Below are 19,714 nucleotides of genomic sequence, written 5' to 3'. Positions count from 1 at the left end.
CGGGTATTGACAAACAAATGTGCGCGAATCGAGCGATGGGCTACGTCTGAAACCGCGAGCGACGGGTCACTCGTCTCGTTTCTTCGATTTGGCGTCGCGCTTCGATCGCGTCGCGCGCTCGGTGGACGCCTCGGGCGAAACGAAGACGCCTCTGGCGGTTTCCAATACGGAGAAGAAACACGCCCCACCCAGACCGATCCACAGCACGCGAGGTTGGACCCCTTTGAAAAGCGCCATGGCTCCTTCTTCCGCCACCGTCTTCCTGACGCAGTGCACGACGCTTTTATACGTCTCCGGACTCGTCATCAAACGCGTCTTCACGACGTCGAGCGGCGTCGTCACCGCCCCCGTCGCCGCGCCCGCGATCGCCCCCAACACCCCCGCCTCCCCCGCACTCAACGAATCTCTACCGACCGTTTCTCTCCACGCGTTCTTCAACCCCTCGTACCCCGCGAACTCGATCGCGTCGAACGGGAGATCCCGCAATAAGAATGACCAATACCCGACGAAGAGTCCCGCCACCCCGTGCGCTCGGACGATCGCCCGCAGCCCCGTCGCCCCCCCAACCCCCACCTGCCGCCGCGTCTTTATCACCTCCGTGGGCACGCGCACGACGCTGCTCACCAATCCCCCCAACGCCGCCGCCGCGAGGTGTTCTCGCGCCCCCGGCTCGCGTCCCGCCGCCCGCCCGAGCGCCACCTTTGCCGGTTCATACGCCGCGAAGAACAGCGCGCTCGCCGGGGCGACGCCCAGGAGATTCCCCAACACCCCCGCGTACGCCCCGCGCGCGGTGAGCGCCCGCGTCCCCGCGCGCGCGGCTTGGAGCCGGGTCTTGAGCGTGTCCAGCGGGTACAACGCCGCCTCGACCGCGCATCCCGCCACCGCGCCCGCCAAAGCGTGTCCCGCGACCTCGCGCGCGGCGAGCGCGACCGCGCGGTCGTCGCGCCCGTCCGCGGCCGCGCTCGAGGGCGCGATCGCGCGCGACATGAACGCGCGGCGTCAGACGATGTCGCGCGAGACGATGGATGATGACGATGATGACGACGACGACGACGACGTGCGCGCGCGCTCGACCGTGCTCCTGGGCGACGCGCTCGGGGACGACACGCCGTTGTACGACGCGGCGCGCGCGGTCGAGGCGGCGATCCGAGCGCGGATGGGAGGGACGGGACGGGCGTATCGAGCCACCGTGCGCAGGCTGTGGGCGAATCTGCGAGCGAATGAATCGCTGCGACGCGGCGTGCGATGCGGCGCGATCGAGGCGGAGACGCTGGTGCGACTGGGACCGAGGGAGCTGGCGACGGCGTCGAGGCGGCGGGCGGACGCGGCGATGGTGGAAAAGTTGGACGCGGGACGGACGCGCGCGCTCGGGTCGACGGGCGGGACGGAGACGGACGCGCACAAGTGTGAGAGTTGCGATGGGTTCGATTGCGTGTACGTGGTGTTGAGCGATAGGAGAGACGTGCGTAAGGCTGAGATATGGGGTGGGGGGTCGGGCGGTGACGCGTGCGTGGCGCTCATCGCGTGTAAGACGTGCGGACACGAGTGGCGGGCCGAGATGGCGGCGTGATTTGTATTTTAAACGATTGATTCTTTGTTGCGCTGCGTGTTCAATATCAAAATGGCTAGTTGTTTATGAGCTTGACGACGTCTTCCTCGAGCGATGTGAACGCCTCGGTTCGAGAGAGGACGTGGAAGGCGGCGTCCCAGTACACGTCGCGCTCGGACTCGGCGCAGCCGCACTTTTGCAGAACCTTCTCCCTGAACTTCTTCGTCTTCATCGATCCGTCGGCCTTGGAGAGCATTTTCAACGCAATCTTTTGCCATTTCACTTGCTTCGCCTTTGCGATCACCGCTCGCTCGGCGTCGGTGATCTCATCGCCTTCGCCGAACGTCTTTTTCGACCCCGCGAAATCAGCACCCGCGTCTCGCCCTCGCTTGGCGCCCAAACCTTGACGGTTCTTGTTTGCCCCGGCGTGCGTGTCCTGGAATAGATTAATTTGATCGTCCTCGTCGAATCCGCGTTTTCGCTCGAGCGCGTCGACGTCTTCTCCGACATCCTTTTTGCCGTGTCCCTCCGGTCGGAATCCCACTCGCCATCCCCACCAATCCTCTGGCGGGGGATCAAACACCCACTTCGGTCTTTCAACAGCGATGAGCTTTTTCTTCTCACCGTTGCCCGTCTTTTCCTCTTCCTTCGATTCTTCGGACGCGCTCGTCGAGCCCGCGTTGTCGGCCCGCACCTCCGGTACGCTCACGAATCCGCCGCCTAAAATTTGTGCAAGATCCTGCGAGCTATAATTCGAAACCATCTTTTGAGACACTCGCTTCTGATACCGCCCAGCGTGACTCACCACAGACCGATTCACCACTATTTCGTTTTTCTTCGCCTTCTTCGCCTCCTTCTTCGCCCTCTTCGCCTCCTTCTTCGCCGCTCGACGCTCCTCCTTGCTAGCTTTACGTTTCTTTTCCGCCGGCGCCTCCTCCAATTCCTCCTCTGACGACGACGACGCCGTCGTCACCGTGCGCTCCAAACTCTCTGCACTATGCGTTCGATTCAGTGACTTTAGCACGTCGTCGAACGCGAGCGTGTTCATCGTCCAATCCACAGCCGTCTTTCCGCTCGCGTCGTTTCTCGCGTCCGCGCCGACGCCGACGAAATCCATGCGCTTCTTCGCCCGCACGTGCGTCGCGATCCCGTCCTTATTCTTCCCGAGCCCCTTACCCTCGACCCATCCCATCTTGCTCAGCAATCGCATGCCGAATCCATCGCGTTCGACGCCTTGGTAGAGCGTCTTCGGTCGCTCGGCCGCCGCCGCCGCCGGTCCCGACGCATCGTTCGCGCTCGGCATCGTCGACGCGCGTGAATCGACGACGTCTCGATCGCGCGGTGAGATAGAGACGTTAACTTGTCGCTTAGCGAGCGACTGGGCGACGCGCGCGCCGTTCGATGCGAAGTGAAGACGTAAAGGAGAGGCGTGAGAAAGTTTGTGCAAGGCGTCGACGCGCGACTGACAACTGTCCGCTAGGTGGCGTCTAAGAGAGCGCGAAGCCGAGCCTCTGCGGCGCGCTCGGCGGCTAAGAGGGATGGTATGATGGTATCGATGTCATCGTACGCGGATGGGTCGTCGGTGGTGCCGGGGGCGTTGGATGCGACTGCGGCGAGCCAACGCTCGGAAGCGTCCAACATGCGCGACTGGGCGGCGACGCGCCGGCGCAAATCATCCGCGGCCGCGCGTGATAGGTCGAGCGGTACGGAATCAAGCTCGACGATTCGATTCGTGCTTGGACGGGAATCGGGCTCGTCGAGCTTTCGCTTGCGCGACGTGGATTGGCTCGGTGCCGAAGCAGGCGTTGTCGTCAAGAGCTCTGGCTCCGGTTCATACGGAATGTGTGTGTACGATGGATGGCCCGGCGGCAGGTATATGCGCTCGTCGCGACTGCGACTCTCCAATCCACTCAGTAAGAGCGTGATCAGTGATTGGAATAAGCTGACCCAGGGGACGTCTTCTCGCTTGTGAAAATGCGGATCGTACTGCACCTGCGCAAGCATGCAGCGTCCATATTCGTCCGGATACTGCGGCAAAACCTTCGCCACGTACTCGATGAATGCGTGCGCTGGATTTTCCCCGACAATAAAATCAGGCAACCGAACAGAATTAAGCAGATTGATCACCTTTCTGCGACGTGCTTCAGATCTCCATCCCGGAGGCGGCAGCGCGGTGTCCACCAGACTGATCTCAACTGGAGGCCACTCAGCTCCATCGTCGCTCCTCGCAGCCTCCAGGATCTTCGACTCTACCTGATCGAGCGCGTCGTTGAATGCGCGAACACACGCCTTCGGATTCACGTGCGGCTTGACCGTCAAGTTGATGTATCCGGGACGCAGAGCCTCTTCTATTTCCGAAGATAAATACGCAATCCTCCTTCGCGGAGCCTTCGGGGAGCGCTCGGCCGCCCAGACGAGCATTTCGCCAAATCTCTCATCCGCCCACATCTCTGGACTTCCGCTCGGGAGGAATGTCACCAACGCATCTGCGATGCCAATGCTTTCGATGGAGCGCTCGATATCCTTACGGCGTGCGCCTTCTCGAGATACAACTAAGATTATGAGCGGCGTGTCACCTCTTTCAACGGCGGAGTGAAACGCTCGCAAACGCGTTAACTCATGGTCATCGCACATACCATCACCGCAATCAAGGATGAAAATACCCGCTGACGCACCCTTATCCGCGCCTTCCGGGCGTTCCATCATCGCAGGTACGTCTCTCACCACGATCCAAGCGAGCGGACCAATCTCAAAGCCACTTTCCTGCCCAGCCCCGAGGGCCGGAAGCCGGGTGCCGTACAGTGAGAGGATTGTTCCCGTGCCCGTCGTGGTCACGGACGCGCCGCCACTTCTAGTAAGCTTACTTCGGAGCCACTCGGCAGCTATCATGGCTGAAGGTGTTCGCGGTCGCGACGACGCCCGCGGTCCGGAATCAGCCTCGGCGCCTGTGCAAAGGAGACATTTCCAAACCAAAGCGCTTGGTGCTGCCATTGCAGCGGCGTCGTGTAGCGCTAAACCGATCGTCTGCGACATATCCAAAGCCGTACCGAACTCAGGAGAGCGCGATGATTCGATTCTTTCACGAAGTTGCGCCAGCACGTCTGTCGGTCGCGCCGACCCAGCGCTCACAGAGAAGAGCCCTTTACGACCCATGTTCAATGCAGGCGCAGGACTCGCCATGAGTAGTGCATCATCAATCAGCCTCTCTCGCTTGAATTCTTTCGCATTCATGCGCCATAGAGAGAACGAAAGACGTTTGACCATCATCTGCATTTTGGCTGTTTTCCGTGCCGCCTTTGCTTCAGCAGCTTGCCGACGCTCCGTCTCCTCAGCAATCAGCCGCTGGCGTTCTTTCTCAGCGGCTGCGGCTCGACGCGCACGCTCCTCGGCCTCCATCTTTGCTATGGCAGCTAGTCTCGCTGCTTCAGCTGCCTCTCGAGCGCGTTGCTCCGCGGCGAGTCGTCGCCTTTCAGCCTCTTCCTCGGCTCGCTTTCGCTCAGCTTCTGCGAGAGCTTGTGCTTCTACTTCAGCCTTAGCTCGAGCTGCCTCTTCCGCAATCCGTCTTTGTTCAGCCTCAGCGGCTTCCGCTTCTGCCTTTGCCTTGGCTTCGGCCGCTCTAGCCTCCTCTTCCGCGCGCTTTGCCGCCTCTTGAGCCTCCTTTGCTTTTCGATCAGCCTCATCGGCAGCAATTTTCTCCGCAGCCTTGCGCTCCTCAATCTCTCGCTTCTTGGCGGCGATTGCCGCGCGCTCAGCGGCGAGGGCCGCTTCTCGCTCGGCTATCTTAGCTCGCAACTCGTCTGCCTGCTTTTTCTTTTTCTCCGCCTCCGTCAACTGAGCGGGAGCTGCCTTGAGCGGTTGTGAAGGCGAGATGGCTGAAGTCACCTCGGGAAGCTTCTTCGCAAGGATTCTGCTCGCCTCGTCCTTACCAACAATCTCTAGCAGATACGACTCCGACCGCTTGTTTGTGACTAAATCTGAACGGCAAATAGGAAACTCCTCCGCAGGGGAGATATAGGACGATTCACGCATGATCACAGCGGGTGGTTTTTCGCCGCTCTTGCCCCGACTCACGTTCAATCCATGGTGAATACACAGCGCCTCTGTCTCAATATCGTCAGTATGTAAAAGGCGGGCGATTTCAGTGAGCCCCATGGCGAACTTTCCGAAAGTCGAGTTCATTATCTCCAATGCTTTGCCTCGGATGCTGTTGAAAAACTTGTGCAGGCAGCACGCTTGCAAGTAGGATGCTTTCTTCACAAGGCGGAAGAAGGCGGCGGCGTTGCTTTCGCGGTAGGCCCGGTGACACTCGAGCGCGAACACGACGTCTGGGTGCGCAAGAACCTCAGGACGGACCCCTCGCAAATCGTTCAGCATCTCCGAGCGCTGCACGGCGTATCGACCGTGTGAGTCGATTCTAAGCAACAGCTGATAACAGTACATCTCTGCCTCGGAATCAACGCTAAGCCGTTGTCCACGAGCAGCGTGATCGTCGTACATGTGACGCAATGACGTGAGAGTTTTCGTCAGTTGCTCTACGTTCAAATGCGAGTTGTGACCGTCTGGATTCGTGGCCGATGCGGTTTCTTCGCAGAGCTCGTGTTCGGCCAAAATTGTGTAACGAACCATCTGCTCCATCAGCTTCACTGCAAAAGAATCTGTAATTTGCTGTAGATTCAAGTCTTGACGAATCGAGCGTAGCCTGTCCCACAGGAACTTACTCTTTGTCATGAAGTCCTCACTTCTACCATCTAAAACCCTCCAGAGTTGATCACTCGCGAGCTGCAACCCTTTCTTCGTGCGAACCATGTCAGGCGTGATACCATCGACAATCCGCGTGTACTTCTTCACGCAAAGATCCGCGCTTGAGCGCGTTCGATCCGCTGAATCCACCCTTTCAAAAACTTCTAAATCGCCAGTTGAACTTCTAAACTCTCGTTCGCTCTCGGGACACATCAGATCGCAAGTCCCAACTACGTGTCCCTTCCCTGCGCTCACTTCTCCCAGCTCTTCTCCCATCACGGCTGACGTCGATGGCTCCTCGTTAGTCAGCCTTTCAACTAATCCCCGCGGCTTCGGTGGTACAAATGCCTTCTTTGCGTCGTCATCTGGTTGGGCTCCGCCAAACGTGAACGGCTGTGGTACGGATGGCGATTTGAAACTTGGCGTCGGAGCGAACGGCGACGCGCTCGCGTTCAAGCTCTGGTTCGCGGGAGTTGAGCCGAAAGCGATTGTTGGTGCCGTCATCGGTGCGGTTGCGCCGCCGAAACTACTCATGGGTGTCGTCTGCGCGCCAAAAGTACCACCGCCAAACGCCGGCGTCGAAGCGATCACCGAAGTCGTCCCTCCGAAAGGACTCGAGGCCACCGCCTGAGCACCAAACGGACTCATCGGCGACGCCGTCCCTCCGAACGCCGTCGGCGATGGCGCCGACGTCGACGCACCAAATCCACCGAATGGGCTCGAAGATTGCGCCAGTTGACTCGTGGACGCGCCGAACGGACTCGACGGCTGCGTTGACTGTCCACCGAAAGGACTGCTCCCAAAAGCCGCGCGCGTCTGCGTAGAGCCGAAACCGAAGCCTCCTTCGGACTTCGCCTCGGGCGCCGTCGCCGTAAACGGCGTGGACGACGTCGGCGACGACCCGAACCCCCCGAACGCGCTCGACGCGCCCACGGCGGATGACCCACCGAACGGCGACGACCTCACGACGGGCGCGAACGGCGTCGAAGCCCGCGCGTTCGAACCGAACGGCGACGTCGTCATCCCCGGCGCCGCCCCCGACGCTCCACCGAACACCACCGACGACGGTTGCCCACCACCGAACGCCGTCGACGCGCTCGTCCCGCTCGCGTTCCCGAGCGTCCACGCGCCCGGCTGCGCGAACGCCGGCGCGTCGACGCCCGTCGTCTGATTCGTTCGCCCGAACGGCGAACGCGCCGTCGCATCCGACGCCCGCGCGCGCGGCGACGACGACGCGTTCGGCGCGCCGGGCGCCCCGCCGTCGCCCGCGCCGCCGAACATCTCGCGCGCGCGTCGCGTCGTGCGGTCGACGCCGAGCGGGGCGCGCGGGACAGCGCGACGCACGCGATGACGCTCGCGTCCGCGCGCGCGTCGACGTCGCGCCCCGCCGGCGCGCGCGCGCGCGGACGATGTCGCCCCGCGCGCGCGTCCGGCGAGGACCACGGGCGCGTCCCGCGAGGTCCGGCGGTGCACGCGCGGGGATCGGCGAAACGCTTGGACGCCGTGGACGCGTCGAGGTGTTTTCGGCTCGGCCTGTTCGCGGACGCGCAGTACGCGAACAGGGACGACGAGACGAGAGACGATGGGTCGGGACGGGTGAAATACTTTCGAGCGGCGGAGGGGCGATTGCGGGACGCGGTGGCGGCGTTCGAACGCGAGGCGTCGAGCCTGAGCGGGGTGGTGAATTTGGGAGACTTGTACGACGGATACAACGAGGACGATAAGACGAAACGACCGGTGTTGAGAGGGGTAATGAGCGCGGCGACGCTGGAGCGGAATAGACATGATCTTGGGAAAGTGGCGAGCATTTTGAACGCATCGAACCTGCGGTTCCATCACTGCTTGGGAAACCACGACCTCTCGGTGTCGCGCGACGAATTTCTACGCGCCGTAAACGCCGAGCGCGGCGCGTACTACAGCGAACGGTTACCGCGACGATGGCTTTTGATTGTACTCGATACGACGGATTTGAATCCGAGATACATCGCGGAGGACACTCCAGAGTACCAGTCGGCGTTGGATTTCGCTACGGAGGCATACGCCTCTGGGCGAGAAGACATCGCGCCGTGGTCCGGAGGAATCGGTCCCATCCAACTGGCTTGGTTCGATAACGAACTCAAGCGGGCGAAGGAGAGGGGTGAGCGCGTGATTGTGGCGAGTCACAACGCTCTGCAAGCGAACGCTGCGAGGCCTCAAATGTCCGCTTGGAACGCGGACCAAGTCTCAAAGATTATCGAAGACTCCGGGTGCGTGAAGATTTGCCTCGCGGGACACGATCATCCTGGAATGTATAATTATAGACATGGTGTACATTACGTTACGTTAGAGGCGATGTTGGAGGCAAAACCAGCACAAAAGACGTCGTACGCGTTTCTAGACGTATTTGAGCACGAAGCGGTGCTGACTGGCGTCGGCGCCGCGAGTTCGAGGCGCATGCGAGTCTCTCCGCTGGGCGTGTTCACAGGAATCGCAACGTTCGGCGCGGCAACAATCGGGGAGTTAGCGACGTCGGGGACGTCCGGGAGGGCGGAAACCTCGTCATTGGGACTTTTGGATTGGATCAACACGTACGGGCGTGACTACGAGGGCTGATCTTTTTCAGATGATTTAGGATATAGTATTTCACGCTGCTTTGCGCGCGCTATTTCCGACGGTGCTTCATTATTCACCGACTGCGTGATAACATCTCGAATCTTCTTTTGTAAATTTGGCTAACAATTGTATCGGAACCGCTACGCTCACGCGGCGACCGGCTCGAGCGCGTCGAGCCACTCAGTGTCGTCACGCCAGTCCGCAAACTGGAACGCATCTTGGTTTTGGAAGCCAGCGCCGGTGGCGTGCACGCCGCAGCCATCGGCGCCGTGTTGGTATTCTTCCTTGAACACGCCCGGCAAGTTGCGTCGGCGGAAGTTGGAGTCGAACTCACGGTTCCACATGTTGTAGCCACCTCGGAGGCCGCAGATGTTGACGTAGCCCATCTCGTCCATCATTTCGAGCGCTTGAAGGGTGCGGTTGCGGCCGTCGGAGCAGGCGACGATGATCTTTGCCTCCTTATCGGGGAACGCGCGCTCCACCATGCTCTTGAAGTCGGTGTTGATGGTTTGCTGGTACACCTTGGCGCCAACCTCGGAGTCGTACTTACGCGTGGCGTTGATGACCGGGATTTCCTTGAACTTCGCCCCGTGGGCCGCGTTGCGAAGCGGGAAGTTACCGACGAACTCAATCTCGCTCTTCGCGCGAACGTCCAATATGGAGTACCCGCCCGCCACGAGGAGCACCATGGCTTCGTACGTGTCGCAAATCCCTTCCTCCGGGAACTTCTCGCACGTCTCCTCGATGAACTCGTCGGAGAAACCGTGGTGCGGTTCTTTGTAAATACCGCCATCAACTCGGGCGGAGCGCGTCACCGCGCGGTGCCCGCGCACGCGTCCCGTCGCCGTGCGGCGAGACGCGATCGACGCCTTGGTCGACGTCATGGACTTCATCGCGAGCGCCATCGCGTCGATCGATCGCTCCGTGACGCGCGAGGGTGTTTGATTCGAGACGGTCTTCGCCCGCGGTCGCGCGACGGTCGTCGAGGTGTGTCGCGCCGCGTCGTCGGGACGCGCGACCGCTCGAGATTTGGATAAAGCGCGCGAGGCCCCTTGGGTGTCGGGCGCGAGGCATGCGGTCATGAGTCATGAATGGTCGTCGAGTCCCCGAGGGTCGATCGCCCGTGATTACACCTCGACAAAGGCAAAGTCGTGGAACGGACACGCCTTTTGCATCATCGCCACCACGATCTTCCTCGCGTCGAACCCTTCGTCGGAGGTCTCGCTTAACATTTTAACGTTTATCCGTTGCGCCCCGTCGTCGTCTCGCGCGCAGAGGATTCGACCGGTGGCGCGGACGAAGGCGACGGCGCGGGCGCCTTGGCCGACGCGCTCGATCTCGGCGACGACGTCTTGGTGAACCTTGGAGAGGTCACCGGGGGCGGCGCGGAGCACAACCGGGGCCTGACCCTCTTGGGCTAAGAGAACTTCGGCCATGACGAAGTGCAGGGACTCAGCTTTTTCGAACACGGAAGAATCGTTGTCGTCGTCTTCGTCGTCTCCGCTCGACAGCGCGCACTCTGTGAAAAATGAACCCTCCACCACCGTCGTCACGAGTCGATCGTCGCATCGTCGCCGTCGGTAGGACATCTTTTCTTCGACCCAGTCTTGGACTAACACTCGCGCCAGGGCGTGCTCGCCCGGGAGCGCGATCTCGCCGAACGGGATCTCGTTCTCGCCCTCGGCGCCTCTCGGATCGGCGAACGCGCGGTCTGGAGCCAGGCGCGAGGCGAGGTAATCCACGTGGAACCATCTGGCATCGGCGAGTTCACCGTCGTGTGTCTGCGGCTGAGGGGGCATCTTAAGCGGTCCGAGCCGCTCGGGCGCCGCGGAGGCGCGGAAACCGATCATTAATTGATTCGGAAACGGCCATGGTTGACATCGTACGTACTCGATGCTCTTCGGATCGACTGCAATCATCGCCTCTTCAAGCGCCTCTCGAGCGACGCACGCCTCCAAACTTTCGCTTCTCTCCACGAAACCGGCTATGAGAGAGTAGAAGTTCTGCGGCCAACGTTTATTTCGACCGAGTAAGATGTAGTTCCCGCACGTGATGAGCGCCAAGCAGCACGGCATGAGGTCGGGATACTCGCTCGCGCGGCAGTTTCCGCACACCACTTTCCTCCCAGCACCCACGATTTTCGGTGCCGGTGTCCCACACTGCCGACAAAACTTTTGCTTTTCTCTCCACGCCGAGAGCGCGGCGCCCCTGGCGACGATGGCGGCGTCCGCCATGTCGAACGCGTAGCTCGCCTCCTTGGTATCGCGGAGCGCCAACTCGCTCCCCCCCGCCGCCTTCTCAAACGCCGCTCGAACGCCATCATCATCATCATCCAAGCACACAATAAATACCGCCCGATTCCCCCGCATGACATCTCGACCGACGTGCAGCGCCCGAGTGCCGTCGTTAAAATCAACTCCGCCCGACGCCGCGACGTCCGCGCACGACGCGTACGCCGGTCCCCCCGAGCGTTCGCACAGCGTCTTTCCACCGTTCCGCGTCGTCGCGAACGCCACCGCGTCCGGCTCGTTCGCCACCTCGACGTACTCCTTCACGCTCGCGTCCGCGCTCTCCACGTACGGGTGCGCGTCGTACCGCAGCGCCGTGACCCGCGTCGTCGTCATCGCATGCACATTCATCCTCCGCTCCACGCGTCGCTCGCGCGCGCGATCGACCATGGGCGACGTCGAGCGCGCGGCGCGCACCGCGTGCGTCCCTCCGATCGCGCCCATCGCCCGTCGCTCGCCGCGCGTCGACGACTCGGGCGCGACCGCGCGGCGACGGTTGCCGCGGCACATTGCCTCGTCACACGTCGACGCCGCGTCTCGATGCTCCGACGGGCGTGCGCGAGAGCGCTCGAGGTGCGATCGCGCATCGCCGTGCGTTCGAACGCGTCGTCGTCGAGCGCGGTGGAGGAGGGGGCGGGGAAACGCGCGCGGATCAACCGCGCGCTGTATCGAGCGCGGCAGCGCGGTTTCTTGGAGCTCGACATCGTCGTGGGGGCGTGGGCGACGCGGACGTTGGACCCGGAGACGGCGTCGATGGAGTTCTTGGACGCGTTCGATGAGGTGCTGCGAGCGGAGAATCCGGAGTTGTTTAAGTGGCTCACGGGACAGGAGCGGGCGCCGCGGGCGATGGCGGAGAACGCGGCGTACGCGTCGTTGGCGGAGCATTGTAAGAAGTTTTTAGACGAGAAGAGCAGCGCGGATACCAGGGCGGCGTATGGTCGGGAGTGGATTCGAGGGTGGAACGATAGCGGGGCGGGGAACCAGTGAGAGGGGTTGTGATGATCAAGTTGATGGATATGATATTAAAATTCACCGCTTTCGTAGACTCGCGTCTCGAGCTATTATTAATATTTCATCGCGTCCATATTTTCCGGATACGTTTCGGATGTTTGATGGGAAATTTACTTTTGGTGCTCCGGCGGAATGCACTTTTCGCCATTGCGCACCCACACGTAGTAGTACGCGACCATGACGGCGAAGATTTCAGCGCAGAGGACGAAAACGCCGTACCACCAGGTGGTCCAGTCGGATCGGAAGACTGGGGCCATGGTGAGGGAGAAGATCGTCATGAGCTTGATGAGAATGTTCAAGGCCGGGCCGGAAGTATCCTTGAAAGGATCGCCGACGGTATCACCCACAACGCACGCCTTGTGCGTGTCGGACTTCTTGCCGCCGTACACCTTTTCGTTTTCAATGTACTTCTTGGAGTTGTCCCAGGCGCCACCGGCGTTGGACATCATCACGGCGAGCATGAAGCCAGACGAGATGGCACCAGCGAGGAGACCACCGAGGCACTTGGCACCGATGAGCAAACCGACAGCGATCGGGGTAAACACGGCGATAACGCCCGGAAGGATCATTTCATCGACGGACGCCTTGGTGCACATGGTGACGCACGCCATGTGGTCGCACACAACACCTTCCTTGCCTTCGAGGAGACCCGGAATGTCGCGGAATTGGCGCTGAACTTCAACGATGATGGCACCGGCAGCCTTGCGCACGGAAAGCATCGTGAGCGCGGCGAAAAGGAACGGCAACATAGCACCGAACACGATGCCCGAAAGGACATACGGGTCCGTGAGCGTCATGGCGGCAGCCAAGGCACGGTCATTTCCACCCATGGAATACGGGACGTCTTGGACGTACGCGTTCATCAAGGAAAGTGCAGTCAAGACAGCGGAGCCAATAGCGAAACCCTTACCCGTGGCGGCGGTGGTGTTGCCGAGGGCGTCGAGCTTGTCGGTGCGCTCGCGGACTTCTTCCGGAACATCCGGAGACATCTCTGCGATGCCACCAGCGTTGTCGGCGACCGGGCCGTAGGCATCAGTGGCGAGAGTGACACCAAGGGTGGACAACATACCGACAGCGGCGATGGCGATACCGTACAAGCCAGAAGAACCGGCTCCGGCAACGTTGAAGCACGCGATGACGGTGGCGCAGATGATGACAGTCGGCGGGAAGACGGAGATCATACCGATGCCGAGGCCTTGGATGATGACAGTCGCGGCACCACCGGCGGAGCCAGCGTGGGTGATGGACTTGGTCGGGCCATAGGCGTAGGAAGTGCAGAACTCGGTCGCTTCGCCGATGAGGATACCGGCGACGAGACCGAGGATGATGCAGCCAAAGTATCTGTACCCTTGCTTGTTTCCGTCGAAGAGAATTTCAACGCAAGCAACGGAGAAGACAATGACGAGAATGGATGCAGAGTACACACCACGGTGAAGAGCGTGGAGGAGGTCAGATTGGGAGGCGTCATCCTTGGTGGAGACGGTCCAGAAGCCAATGCACGCGGCCAAGATGCCGAAGCCAGCAATCCAGAACGGCAAGGCGAGCTCACGAGTGTTGGAGGAGAGCGCAGCACAGGCGATGATAGATCCGCAGAAGGACTCGAAGAGATCAGCGCCCATACCAGCAACGTCACCGACGTTGTCGCCGACGTTGTCGGCAACGGTGGCCGGGTTGCGAGGATCGTCTTCCGGAATGTTTGCCTCAACCTTACCAACAAGGTCGGCGCCGACGTCGGCAGCCTTGGTGTAGATACCACCCGCGACACGCGCGAAGAGCGCGATGGCGGAAGCACCGAAACCGAAGCCGGAAAGGTATCTGATGGCATCACGCATGTCGAGCAAAGAATTGTTGTTTTGAGCAGTGGCGAAGATGTAAAACAGGACAGTCATGCCGAGGAGACCAAACGCGACGACGGAGAAGCCCATGACCGCACCGCCGGCGAAGGCGATTTGGAGCGCCGGGTTCAAGCCCAAGCGAGCGGCTTCCATGGTCTTGACGTTGGTTTGCGTGGCGACCTTCATGCCCGCCCAGCCCGCGGTGGCGGAGAGCGCCGCGCCGCACAGGAAGCAGATCATCGTTTGCCAGCCACCCTTCTTGGACGACTGAATGTACGCGCCGTTGATCATGTAGAGCGGGCCTCGATCTTGGGATTCCAAGATACCCACGATGAACGCCGCCACGCACGCGACGAACGGAAGCAAGTACGCGTACTCCGTCTTCAAGAAGGACTCCGCCCCCTCGGAGATTTGCTTCGCGATGAAGATTTGCGCACCATCGCCGTTCGGCGCCTTCTTCACGCGCATCATGAGCACGGCGACCATGACGAGCGCGAGCACCCCCCCGAAGAACGGCACAGAGGCCACGACCTTCGGGTTGATTTCAGATTCCGTGAACACACCCATCGCGCCGTGGAAGATACGCGTGCGGGTTGGATTAACGCTCGACGCGCGACGAACACCCCGTGGACTCGCTCACGGCGCGCGCGAGACGATGAACGATCGACGATGCGTGACGTTCGCGACGGTGAGACCGCGCGTCGTCGAGTGCGGCGTCGTCGTCCGCCGCGTGCGCACCGCCGCCATCGCGCGCGGTGCCGGGGTTTCGCGCGCGTCGTCGACGAGTCCCTTTTTTCACGAGTCCGCACTCGACACCGCCGCCTTTTCGACGCACGTGCCAGCTGGCGCCGACGCGATATTTTGGATAACCCGCGCGGTTTTCACCTCGCATCGTACGCGTCGAAAAGCGATCACGCACACGCCGAGGTTGGGTAAATCACCCTCCATGGGTGGTGCCGGTGATTTCAAATCACAAAGTTTCGGGTGGTGATTTATTTTTTTTTTAGAAGGTGATTCGAATTTTACCCAACCTCGCGCACACGTACGGTACATCGGGTAAAATCGCGTGCGATACGGGACGGGCCCACCGCGACGCCATCGCGTGGACGACGCGTCGTCGCGCGCGCGCGGGACGACGCGTCGGTGACACCGCGCGGGGGTCTTCGCGGGCGATGGGGCGCGCCGATGACGACGCGCGAACGACGGCGCGCGTCGCGATGGCGTTCGCGGTGGGCGTCGGCGCGGCGTTGGCGGTGGTCGAGGCGCGGCGTCGGCGGCGATGGGGGGGCGACGGGCGCGCGGTGACGGCGGGGCGGGGGGGCGAGGACGGGGGGGAGCGAACGCGCGTGATGTCGACGGCGACGTCGACGTCGTACGATCTCACGGATGAGATTCTGCGCGAGCAGTTTACGAGGAATGTGCAATTTTTTGGCGAGCGCGGACAGGGCGCGGTGCGGGACGCGTTCGTCGTCGTCGTCGGTCTCGGTGGGGTGGGATCGCACGCGGCGCACATGATCTTGCGCTCGGGGGTGGGGAAATTACGCGTCGTGGACTTTGATCAGGTGAGTCTGAGCTCGTTGAATAGGCACGCGGTGGCGACGCGGGCGGATGTGGGCACGCCAAAGGCGACGTGCCTGAAGAAGCACTTTGAGCGAATTTATCCCGAGGCTGAGGTCGACGCGCGGATCGCGATGTACGAAGCAGACGCCGAGGACGAATTGCTCGGTCCGTGGGGGGGCGAGGGCGGACGAATGCCCGATTTTGTCGTGGATTGCATCGATAACATTGACACAAAGGTGGCTCTTCTCGCCGCCTGCGTGCGACGAAATCTACGCGTCGTCACCTCCGGCGGCGCCGGAGCGAAGTGCGATCCGACTCGATTACGATTCGTGGACATATCCGAGTGCGCCGCCGACAGGCTCGCGCGCGCGGTGAGATATCGCTTGAAGAAGAATTTCAAGATTCAACGCGACATACCGACGCTCGTCTCACTCGAGGAGCCGCGCTGCGAACTCGTGGCGGAGATGGAACTGAAAGAGGGAGAGACGCTGTCAGATTACCAGGTGATTCCAAATTTTCGCGTTCGAACAATTCCCGTGCTCGGATGCGTGCCGGCGATCTTTGGCATGGCGCTCGCGAGCTACGTGTTGACGCACCTGGCGGATGCACCGTTCGAGGGAGAGCCACTCATTGTTCTCCAACAAAAGCAGTACGAGATTCAGCTCGACCGCTTGCACGAACGCGAGCGCGAACGCGGTCCGGAGGTGTGCGACATCGCGGTTGACGTCGTCGGTGTGATGTACCTCGTTCGAGAGATTTGGCGAGCTTTCAGCGCGCGTGACGATCCGCTCAAACGGGGCAAGGCGGGGAACGTGCTGCACTGGAGAAACACGAACGATCTCGCTCTGACGAGATGGAATCCGGAGCGACCGGCATGTCTGGACAATCTCGTGCTGTTGACTGTCGACGAGTGCGACGCACACGACGCCAGATGCGCCAAACCGGGTGGTTTTGAAAAGCTTGTCGCGGAGGAACCGGATTTCGTCGCTTTCGTCGAGTCCAGACTCGCTCGCGTGCGCTCTGAGTACGGCACGTGATGCGCCGAGGGGATATAGAATTATAGAAAATTGACACTTGTATACATAGTGGGTTATGTTACACTCGCACGTTTCTTCACGCTTCGATGTCCTGATACCCGCCGTCACCGGTGAAGAAAGCGTCCGAGTTTCTCACACCGTTTCTCGCGGGCGATCCCGGAATCGAGGAATGTTTGTGCACCGTCTCGTACGCGCTATTAGGGTCGGCGTATAACTCACCATCCGAACCGTCCAACAAACCTTTGCTCCACATCAACGCCCAGAGCAACACCGAGGCGATGCGCAGGAAGAACGCGAAGATCTCGGGGACGAGGCAGAAAAAGTTATTCACCCCGGACGCCATGATCCCCCACTTCAGCGTTCTGTCCACGTCCACCTTCCCCGCGTCCAGCGTCATCACCATCCCCGTGTTCGACGACCCGATCGGTCCCGCGTACGTGGCCAACCAAAAGAAATCGATGAGCGTCAACACCAACAGCAGCACGGCGTAAATCTTCAACAGCCTCGGCGCCTTTATCTCCAACGCCACCACCGCGTACAGCGACAGCGCGAGCGCCGAGCTGTGTATCGTACCGTACACGAACGCCAGCGATCCCGCCATCCCGAGCACGATCTGCGCGTACACCGACGCGCGCGCGATCTTCAACATTTGTCTCGACCCCACGCCTTGATCCTCCAGGTGATGGAGCATCCCATCCAGGCGCGCCGCGACGTGATCCATCTCGCCCGTCGACCCGTCGCCCGTCGCGCGCGCGCGCGCGTCGTCCGCCGCGTCGTGGCGTCGCGGGCGACGTCGCGCGCGCGTTCGACGCCCGCCGGCGCGTCGATGCGGCATCGATGGGACGCTTTCACGAGTCACGACCCAGGACTCGACCCATATCGGATATCGCGGACGCGGATAACGCGCGTCGTCGCCCGCGCGCCCCGCTGCCGTCGACGCGCGCGCGCGAACGATCGACCGACGCGCGAGGACGACGTCGACGCGCGCGATGGTGCCGGCGACGCGGGCGGGGACGGTGACGCGCGCGACGACGAAGGGCGATGGGCGCGCGTGGACGGGGCGCGGATGCGCGCGCGCGCGTCGATCGGGCGCGACGGTGACGCGCGCGACCGCGAACGGGACGAGCGATCCGATCTTGTTGCGAGCGGCGAGAGGGGAGGACGTCGAGCGCTCGCCGGTGTGGCTGATGCGCCAGGCTGGGCGGTACATGGCGGAGTTTCGCGCGTACAGCACGAAGTACGGGTTTCGACATCGCTCGGAGACGCCGGAGATCGCGATCGAGCTGTCGATGCAACCGTGGCGGGCGTATAAGCCCGACGGGGTGATTATGTTTAGCGATATTCTCACCCCGCTGCCCGCGCTCGGGATCGAGTTCGACGTCGTCAAGGGGAAGGGGCCGGTCGTGCACCAGGTGAAGTCCATGGATGACGTGCGAGCGATGAAGACTCTGGACGACCCGGAGAAGTCTCTGCCTTTCGTTCGAGAGATTTTGAGCTCGCTCCGAAAGGAAATTGACGGACAGTCCACGATGCTCGGTTTCATCGGCTCGCCTTGGACGCTCGCGGCGTATGCCATGGAGGGATCGAGCGACAGGCACCTCGTCACGACGAAGCAAATCATGACGCAAAATCCAGAGTTGCTGCACGCCTTCTTGGACAAGTTGGCGGACGCACTTGGCGTGTACGTGTGCTACCAGATCGAGAGTGGTGCGCAAGTGGTGCAGATATTCGACTCCTGGGCGCACCACCTCTCGCCGCAGCAATTCCTCGAGTTTTCTCATCCGTACAACGAGCGCATCATCGCGTACGTGAAGGAACGTCATCCGGAAACGCCGCTCATCTTCCACGCCAACGGTGGATGTGGGAAGCTCAATGAGCTCAAAAAGTCGACGGCGGACGTCATTGGGTTGGATTGGAACACGAGTATGGTAGACGCGCGGGCTGTTCTCGGACCGGATCGCGTGTTGCAAGGTAACATGGATCCCATGTACCTCTTCGCGAGCCCAGAGCGAATTAAGCAAGAGGTGGCAAACTGCGTGAGAGATGCGGGCAGCAGTAAGCACATCTTGAATGTCGGCCATGGTGTGGTACAAGGTACGCCGGAGGAGAGCGTTGGTCACTTCTGCGACGCGGCGCGCGCGTCCGTGCATAAGAACGCAACACTCGCGAGATAAGTGGATGTAAGTATACGAACTTCACTTCACTCGTGAATCTTTACTACAAGAGCAGTGCCGTGACATCGGGGACGCACGTCATTCGCGCGCTGGACGTCCCCATGATCACACACTGCTGATTTTCCGAATCTAATCGCACAACCTGCTCCGCGTGCTGATACGGCGTCCCGTGCATGACATCGAACACGGCGTTGCCGATGTACAGCTTCGCCGAGCCGTCGGCGTGAATCCTCAACTCGCCGAGCTGCCCTTCCGAGAGCTCAGACAGGTCACGAACTATGTCGTTATCTTCACTATTTGTATGTTCGTCGCTATTTTCGTCCGCGACGGTCACGACTCCGTCTACCTCCATGTTCTCGTTGCCGCCGTGCTTCCGGAGCGGCAAGTATGAGGGCAGTTGTAACACGACGTAGTTGTCGTCCGTTGACGATTTCACAACCTCACCGACCGAGGCCACATCCATCTCACGAGCGCTCTTTAAGACGGTTGGATAATACTGTGATTTATCGACCCAATCGTCCTCAGCGTCGTGCATCTGCTCTGTCGCCATGCGGTCGGGTTGGATCTTCTTCGAAGCCTCTTCCAGCGCGAGTTGCGCCTGCTTCGCCTTGCTCATCCTCACCTGACGCACCGGCGTCGCCTGCGCCCCCACAACCGTCGGATCTTTCGTTCGCGCGGACGTACCCGGCTCCGCGTCCGCGTTCGCGCCTTCTGCGCCGTCAACCTCCATCGCCTGCTCGCTCGGTTCCTCCTTCACCGCCACGGCCCGCGCGCGCGTCGGCGCCGGCCCCGCCACCTCCCCGGCCCCCCCTCCGAAGAACACCCTCGACGAATCACCATCACCCACGCGTTTCCCTCGCTTCCCAACCGCATCGCGACCGCGTTCGTGCTTCCCCACCGCCGCGACCGCCCGCGCGCGCGTCGCCGA

At 61.3% G+C, this 19,714-nt stretch overlaps 13 protein-coding genes across 13 annotated transcripts; 5 read left to right on the top strand and 8 right to left on the bottom strand.

Moving 5' to 3' along the window:
• Positions 1–66: 66 nt before the first annotated feature.
• OT_ostta01g03495 (Mitochondrial substrate/solute carrier) lies at positions 67–987 on the bottom strand (the record flags this gene model as incomplete). Its single annotated transcript, XM_003074358.2, has 1 exon — positions 67–987. The coding sequence occupies one exon, from the start codon at positions 985–987 to the stop codon at positions 67–69; it is 921 nt and encodes a 306-aa protein (XP_003074405.2).
• Positions 988–1,021: 34 nt separating this feature from the next.
• OT_ostta01g03490 (Transcription elongation factor S-II, central domain) lies at positions 1,022–1,570 on the top strand (the record flags this gene model as incomplete). The annotated part of the gene is made up of 1 exon (XM_022985365.1): positions 1,022–1,570. The coding sequence occupies one exon, from the start codon at positions 1,022–1,024 to the stop codon at positions 1,568–1,570; it is 549 nt and encodes a 182-aa protein (XP_022838250.1).
• A 55-nt stretch (positions 1,571–1,625) lies between these two features.
• Positions 1,626–2,852, bottom strand: OT_ostta01g03480 (G-patch domain; the record flags this gene model as incomplete). Its single annotated transcript, XM_003074356.1, has 1 exon — positions 1,626–2,852. One exon carries the CDS (start codon positions 2,850–2,852, stop codon positions 1,626–1,628), a length of 1,227 nt encoding a protein of 408 aa, XP_003074403.1.
• A 173-nt stretch (positions 2,853–3,025) lies between these two features.
• OT_ostta01g03470 (SAC3/GANP/Nin1/mts3/eIF-3 p25) lies at positions 3,026–7,570 on the bottom strand (the record flags this gene model as incomplete). The annotated part of the gene is made up of 1 exon (XM_003074355.1): positions 3,026–7,570. The coding sequence occupies one exon, from the start codon at positions 7,568–7,570 to the stop codon at positions 3,026–3,028; it is 4,545 nt and encodes a 1,514-aa protein (XP_003074402.1).
• A 66-nt stretch (positions 7,571–7,636) lies between these two features.
• On the top strand, positions 7,637–8,881 carry OT_ostta01g03460 (unnamed product; the record flags this gene model as incomplete). The annotated part of the gene is made up of 1 exon (XM_003074354.1): positions 7,637–8,881. The coding sequence occupies one exon, from the start codon at positions 7,637–7,639 to the stop codon at positions 8,879–8,881; it is 1,245 nt and encodes a 414-aa protein (XP_003074401.1).
• Positions 8,882–9,027: 146 nt separating this feature from the next.
• Positions 9,028–9,786, bottom strand: OT_ostta01g03450 (Rhodanese-like domain; the record flags this gene model as incomplete). Its single annotated transcript, XM_022985364.1, has 1 exon — positions 9,028–9,786. The coding sequence occupies one exon, from the start codon at positions 9,784–9,786 to the stop codon at positions 9,028–9,030; it is 759 nt and encodes a 252-aa protein (XP_022838249.1).
• A 222-nt stretch (positions 9,787–10,008) lies between these two features.
• On the bottom strand, positions 10,009–11,613 carry OT_ostta01g03440 (NUDIX hydrolase domain-like; the record flags this gene model as incomplete). Its single annotated transcript, XM_022985363.1, has 1 exon — positions 10,009–11,613. One exon carries the CDS (start codon positions 11,611–11,613, stop codon positions 10,009–10,011), a length of 1,605 nt encoding a protein of 534 aa, XP_022838248.1.
• A 96-nt stretch (positions 11,614–11,709) lies between these two features.
• OT_ostta01g03430 (Flavinator of succinate dehydrogenase) lies at positions 11,710–12,156 on the top strand (the record flags this gene model as incomplete). The annotated part of the gene is made up of 1 exon (XM_003074352.1): positions 11,710–12,156. One exon carries the CDS (start codon positions 11,710–11,712, stop codon positions 12,154–12,156), a length of 447 nt encoding a protein of 148 aa, XP_003074399.1.
• A 134-nt stretch (positions 12,157–12,290) lies between these two features.
• On the bottom strand, positions 12,291–14,582 carry OT_ostta01g03420 (Pyrophosphate-energised proton pump; the record flags this gene model as incomplete). Its single annotated transcript, XM_003074351.2, has 1 exon — positions 12,291–14,582. The coding sequence occupies one exon, from the start codon at positions 14,580–14,582 to the stop codon at positions 12,291–12,293; it is 2,292 nt and encodes a 763-aa protein (XP_003074398.2).
• A 650-nt stretch (positions 14,583–15,232) lies between these two features.
• Positions 15,233–16,612, top strand: OT_ostta01g03410 (UBA/THIF-type NAD/FAD binding fold; the record flags this gene model as incomplete). The annotated part of the gene is made up of 1 exon (XM_022985362.1): positions 15,233–16,612. One exon carries the CDS (start codon positions 15,233–15,235, stop codon positions 16,610–16,612), a length of 1,380 nt encoding a protein of 459 aa, XP_022838247.1.
• A 76-nt stretch (positions 16,613–16,688) lies between these two features.
• Positions 16,689–17,333, bottom strand: OT_ostta01g03400 (unnamed product; the record flags this gene model as incomplete). Its single annotated transcript, XM_003074349.1, has 1 exon — positions 16,689–17,333. One exon carries the CDS (start codon positions 17,331–17,333, stop codon positions 16,689–16,691), a length of 645 nt encoding a protein of 214 aa, XP_003074396.1.
• Positions 17,334–17,601: 268 nt separating this feature from the next.
• On the top strand, positions 17,602–18,786 carry OT_ostta01g03390 (Uroporphyrinogen decarboxylase (URO-D); the record flags this gene model as incomplete). The annotated part of the gene is made up of 1 exon (XM_003074348.1): positions 17,602–18,786. One exon carries the CDS (start codon positions 17,602–17,604, stop codon positions 18,784–18,786), a length of 1,185 nt encoding a protein of 394 aa, XP_003074395.1.
• Positions 18,787–18,829: 43 nt separating this feature from the next.
• OT_ostta01g03380 (RNA polymerase III Rpc4) lies at positions 18,830–19,714 on the bottom strand (the record flags this gene model as incomplete). The annotated part of the gene is made up of 1 exon (XM_003074347.2): positions 18,830–19,714. A coding segment is annotated over one exon (885 nt), but the record flags the coding sequence as incomplete, so codon positions are not given.

Source organism: Ostreococcus tauri, assembly GCF_000214015.3.
Source record: "Ostreococcus tauri WGS project CAID00000000 data, contig chromosome 01, whole genome shotgun sequence".
In the NCBI taxonomy this organism is placed as follows: Eukaryota; Viridiplantae; Chlorophyta; class Mamiellophyceae; order Mamiellales; family Bathycoccaceae; genus Ostreococcus; species Ostreococcus tauri.
The sequence above is the reverse complement of the archived record's forward strand: the minus strand, read 5'-3'. Positions and strand labels throughout refer to the sequence as shown.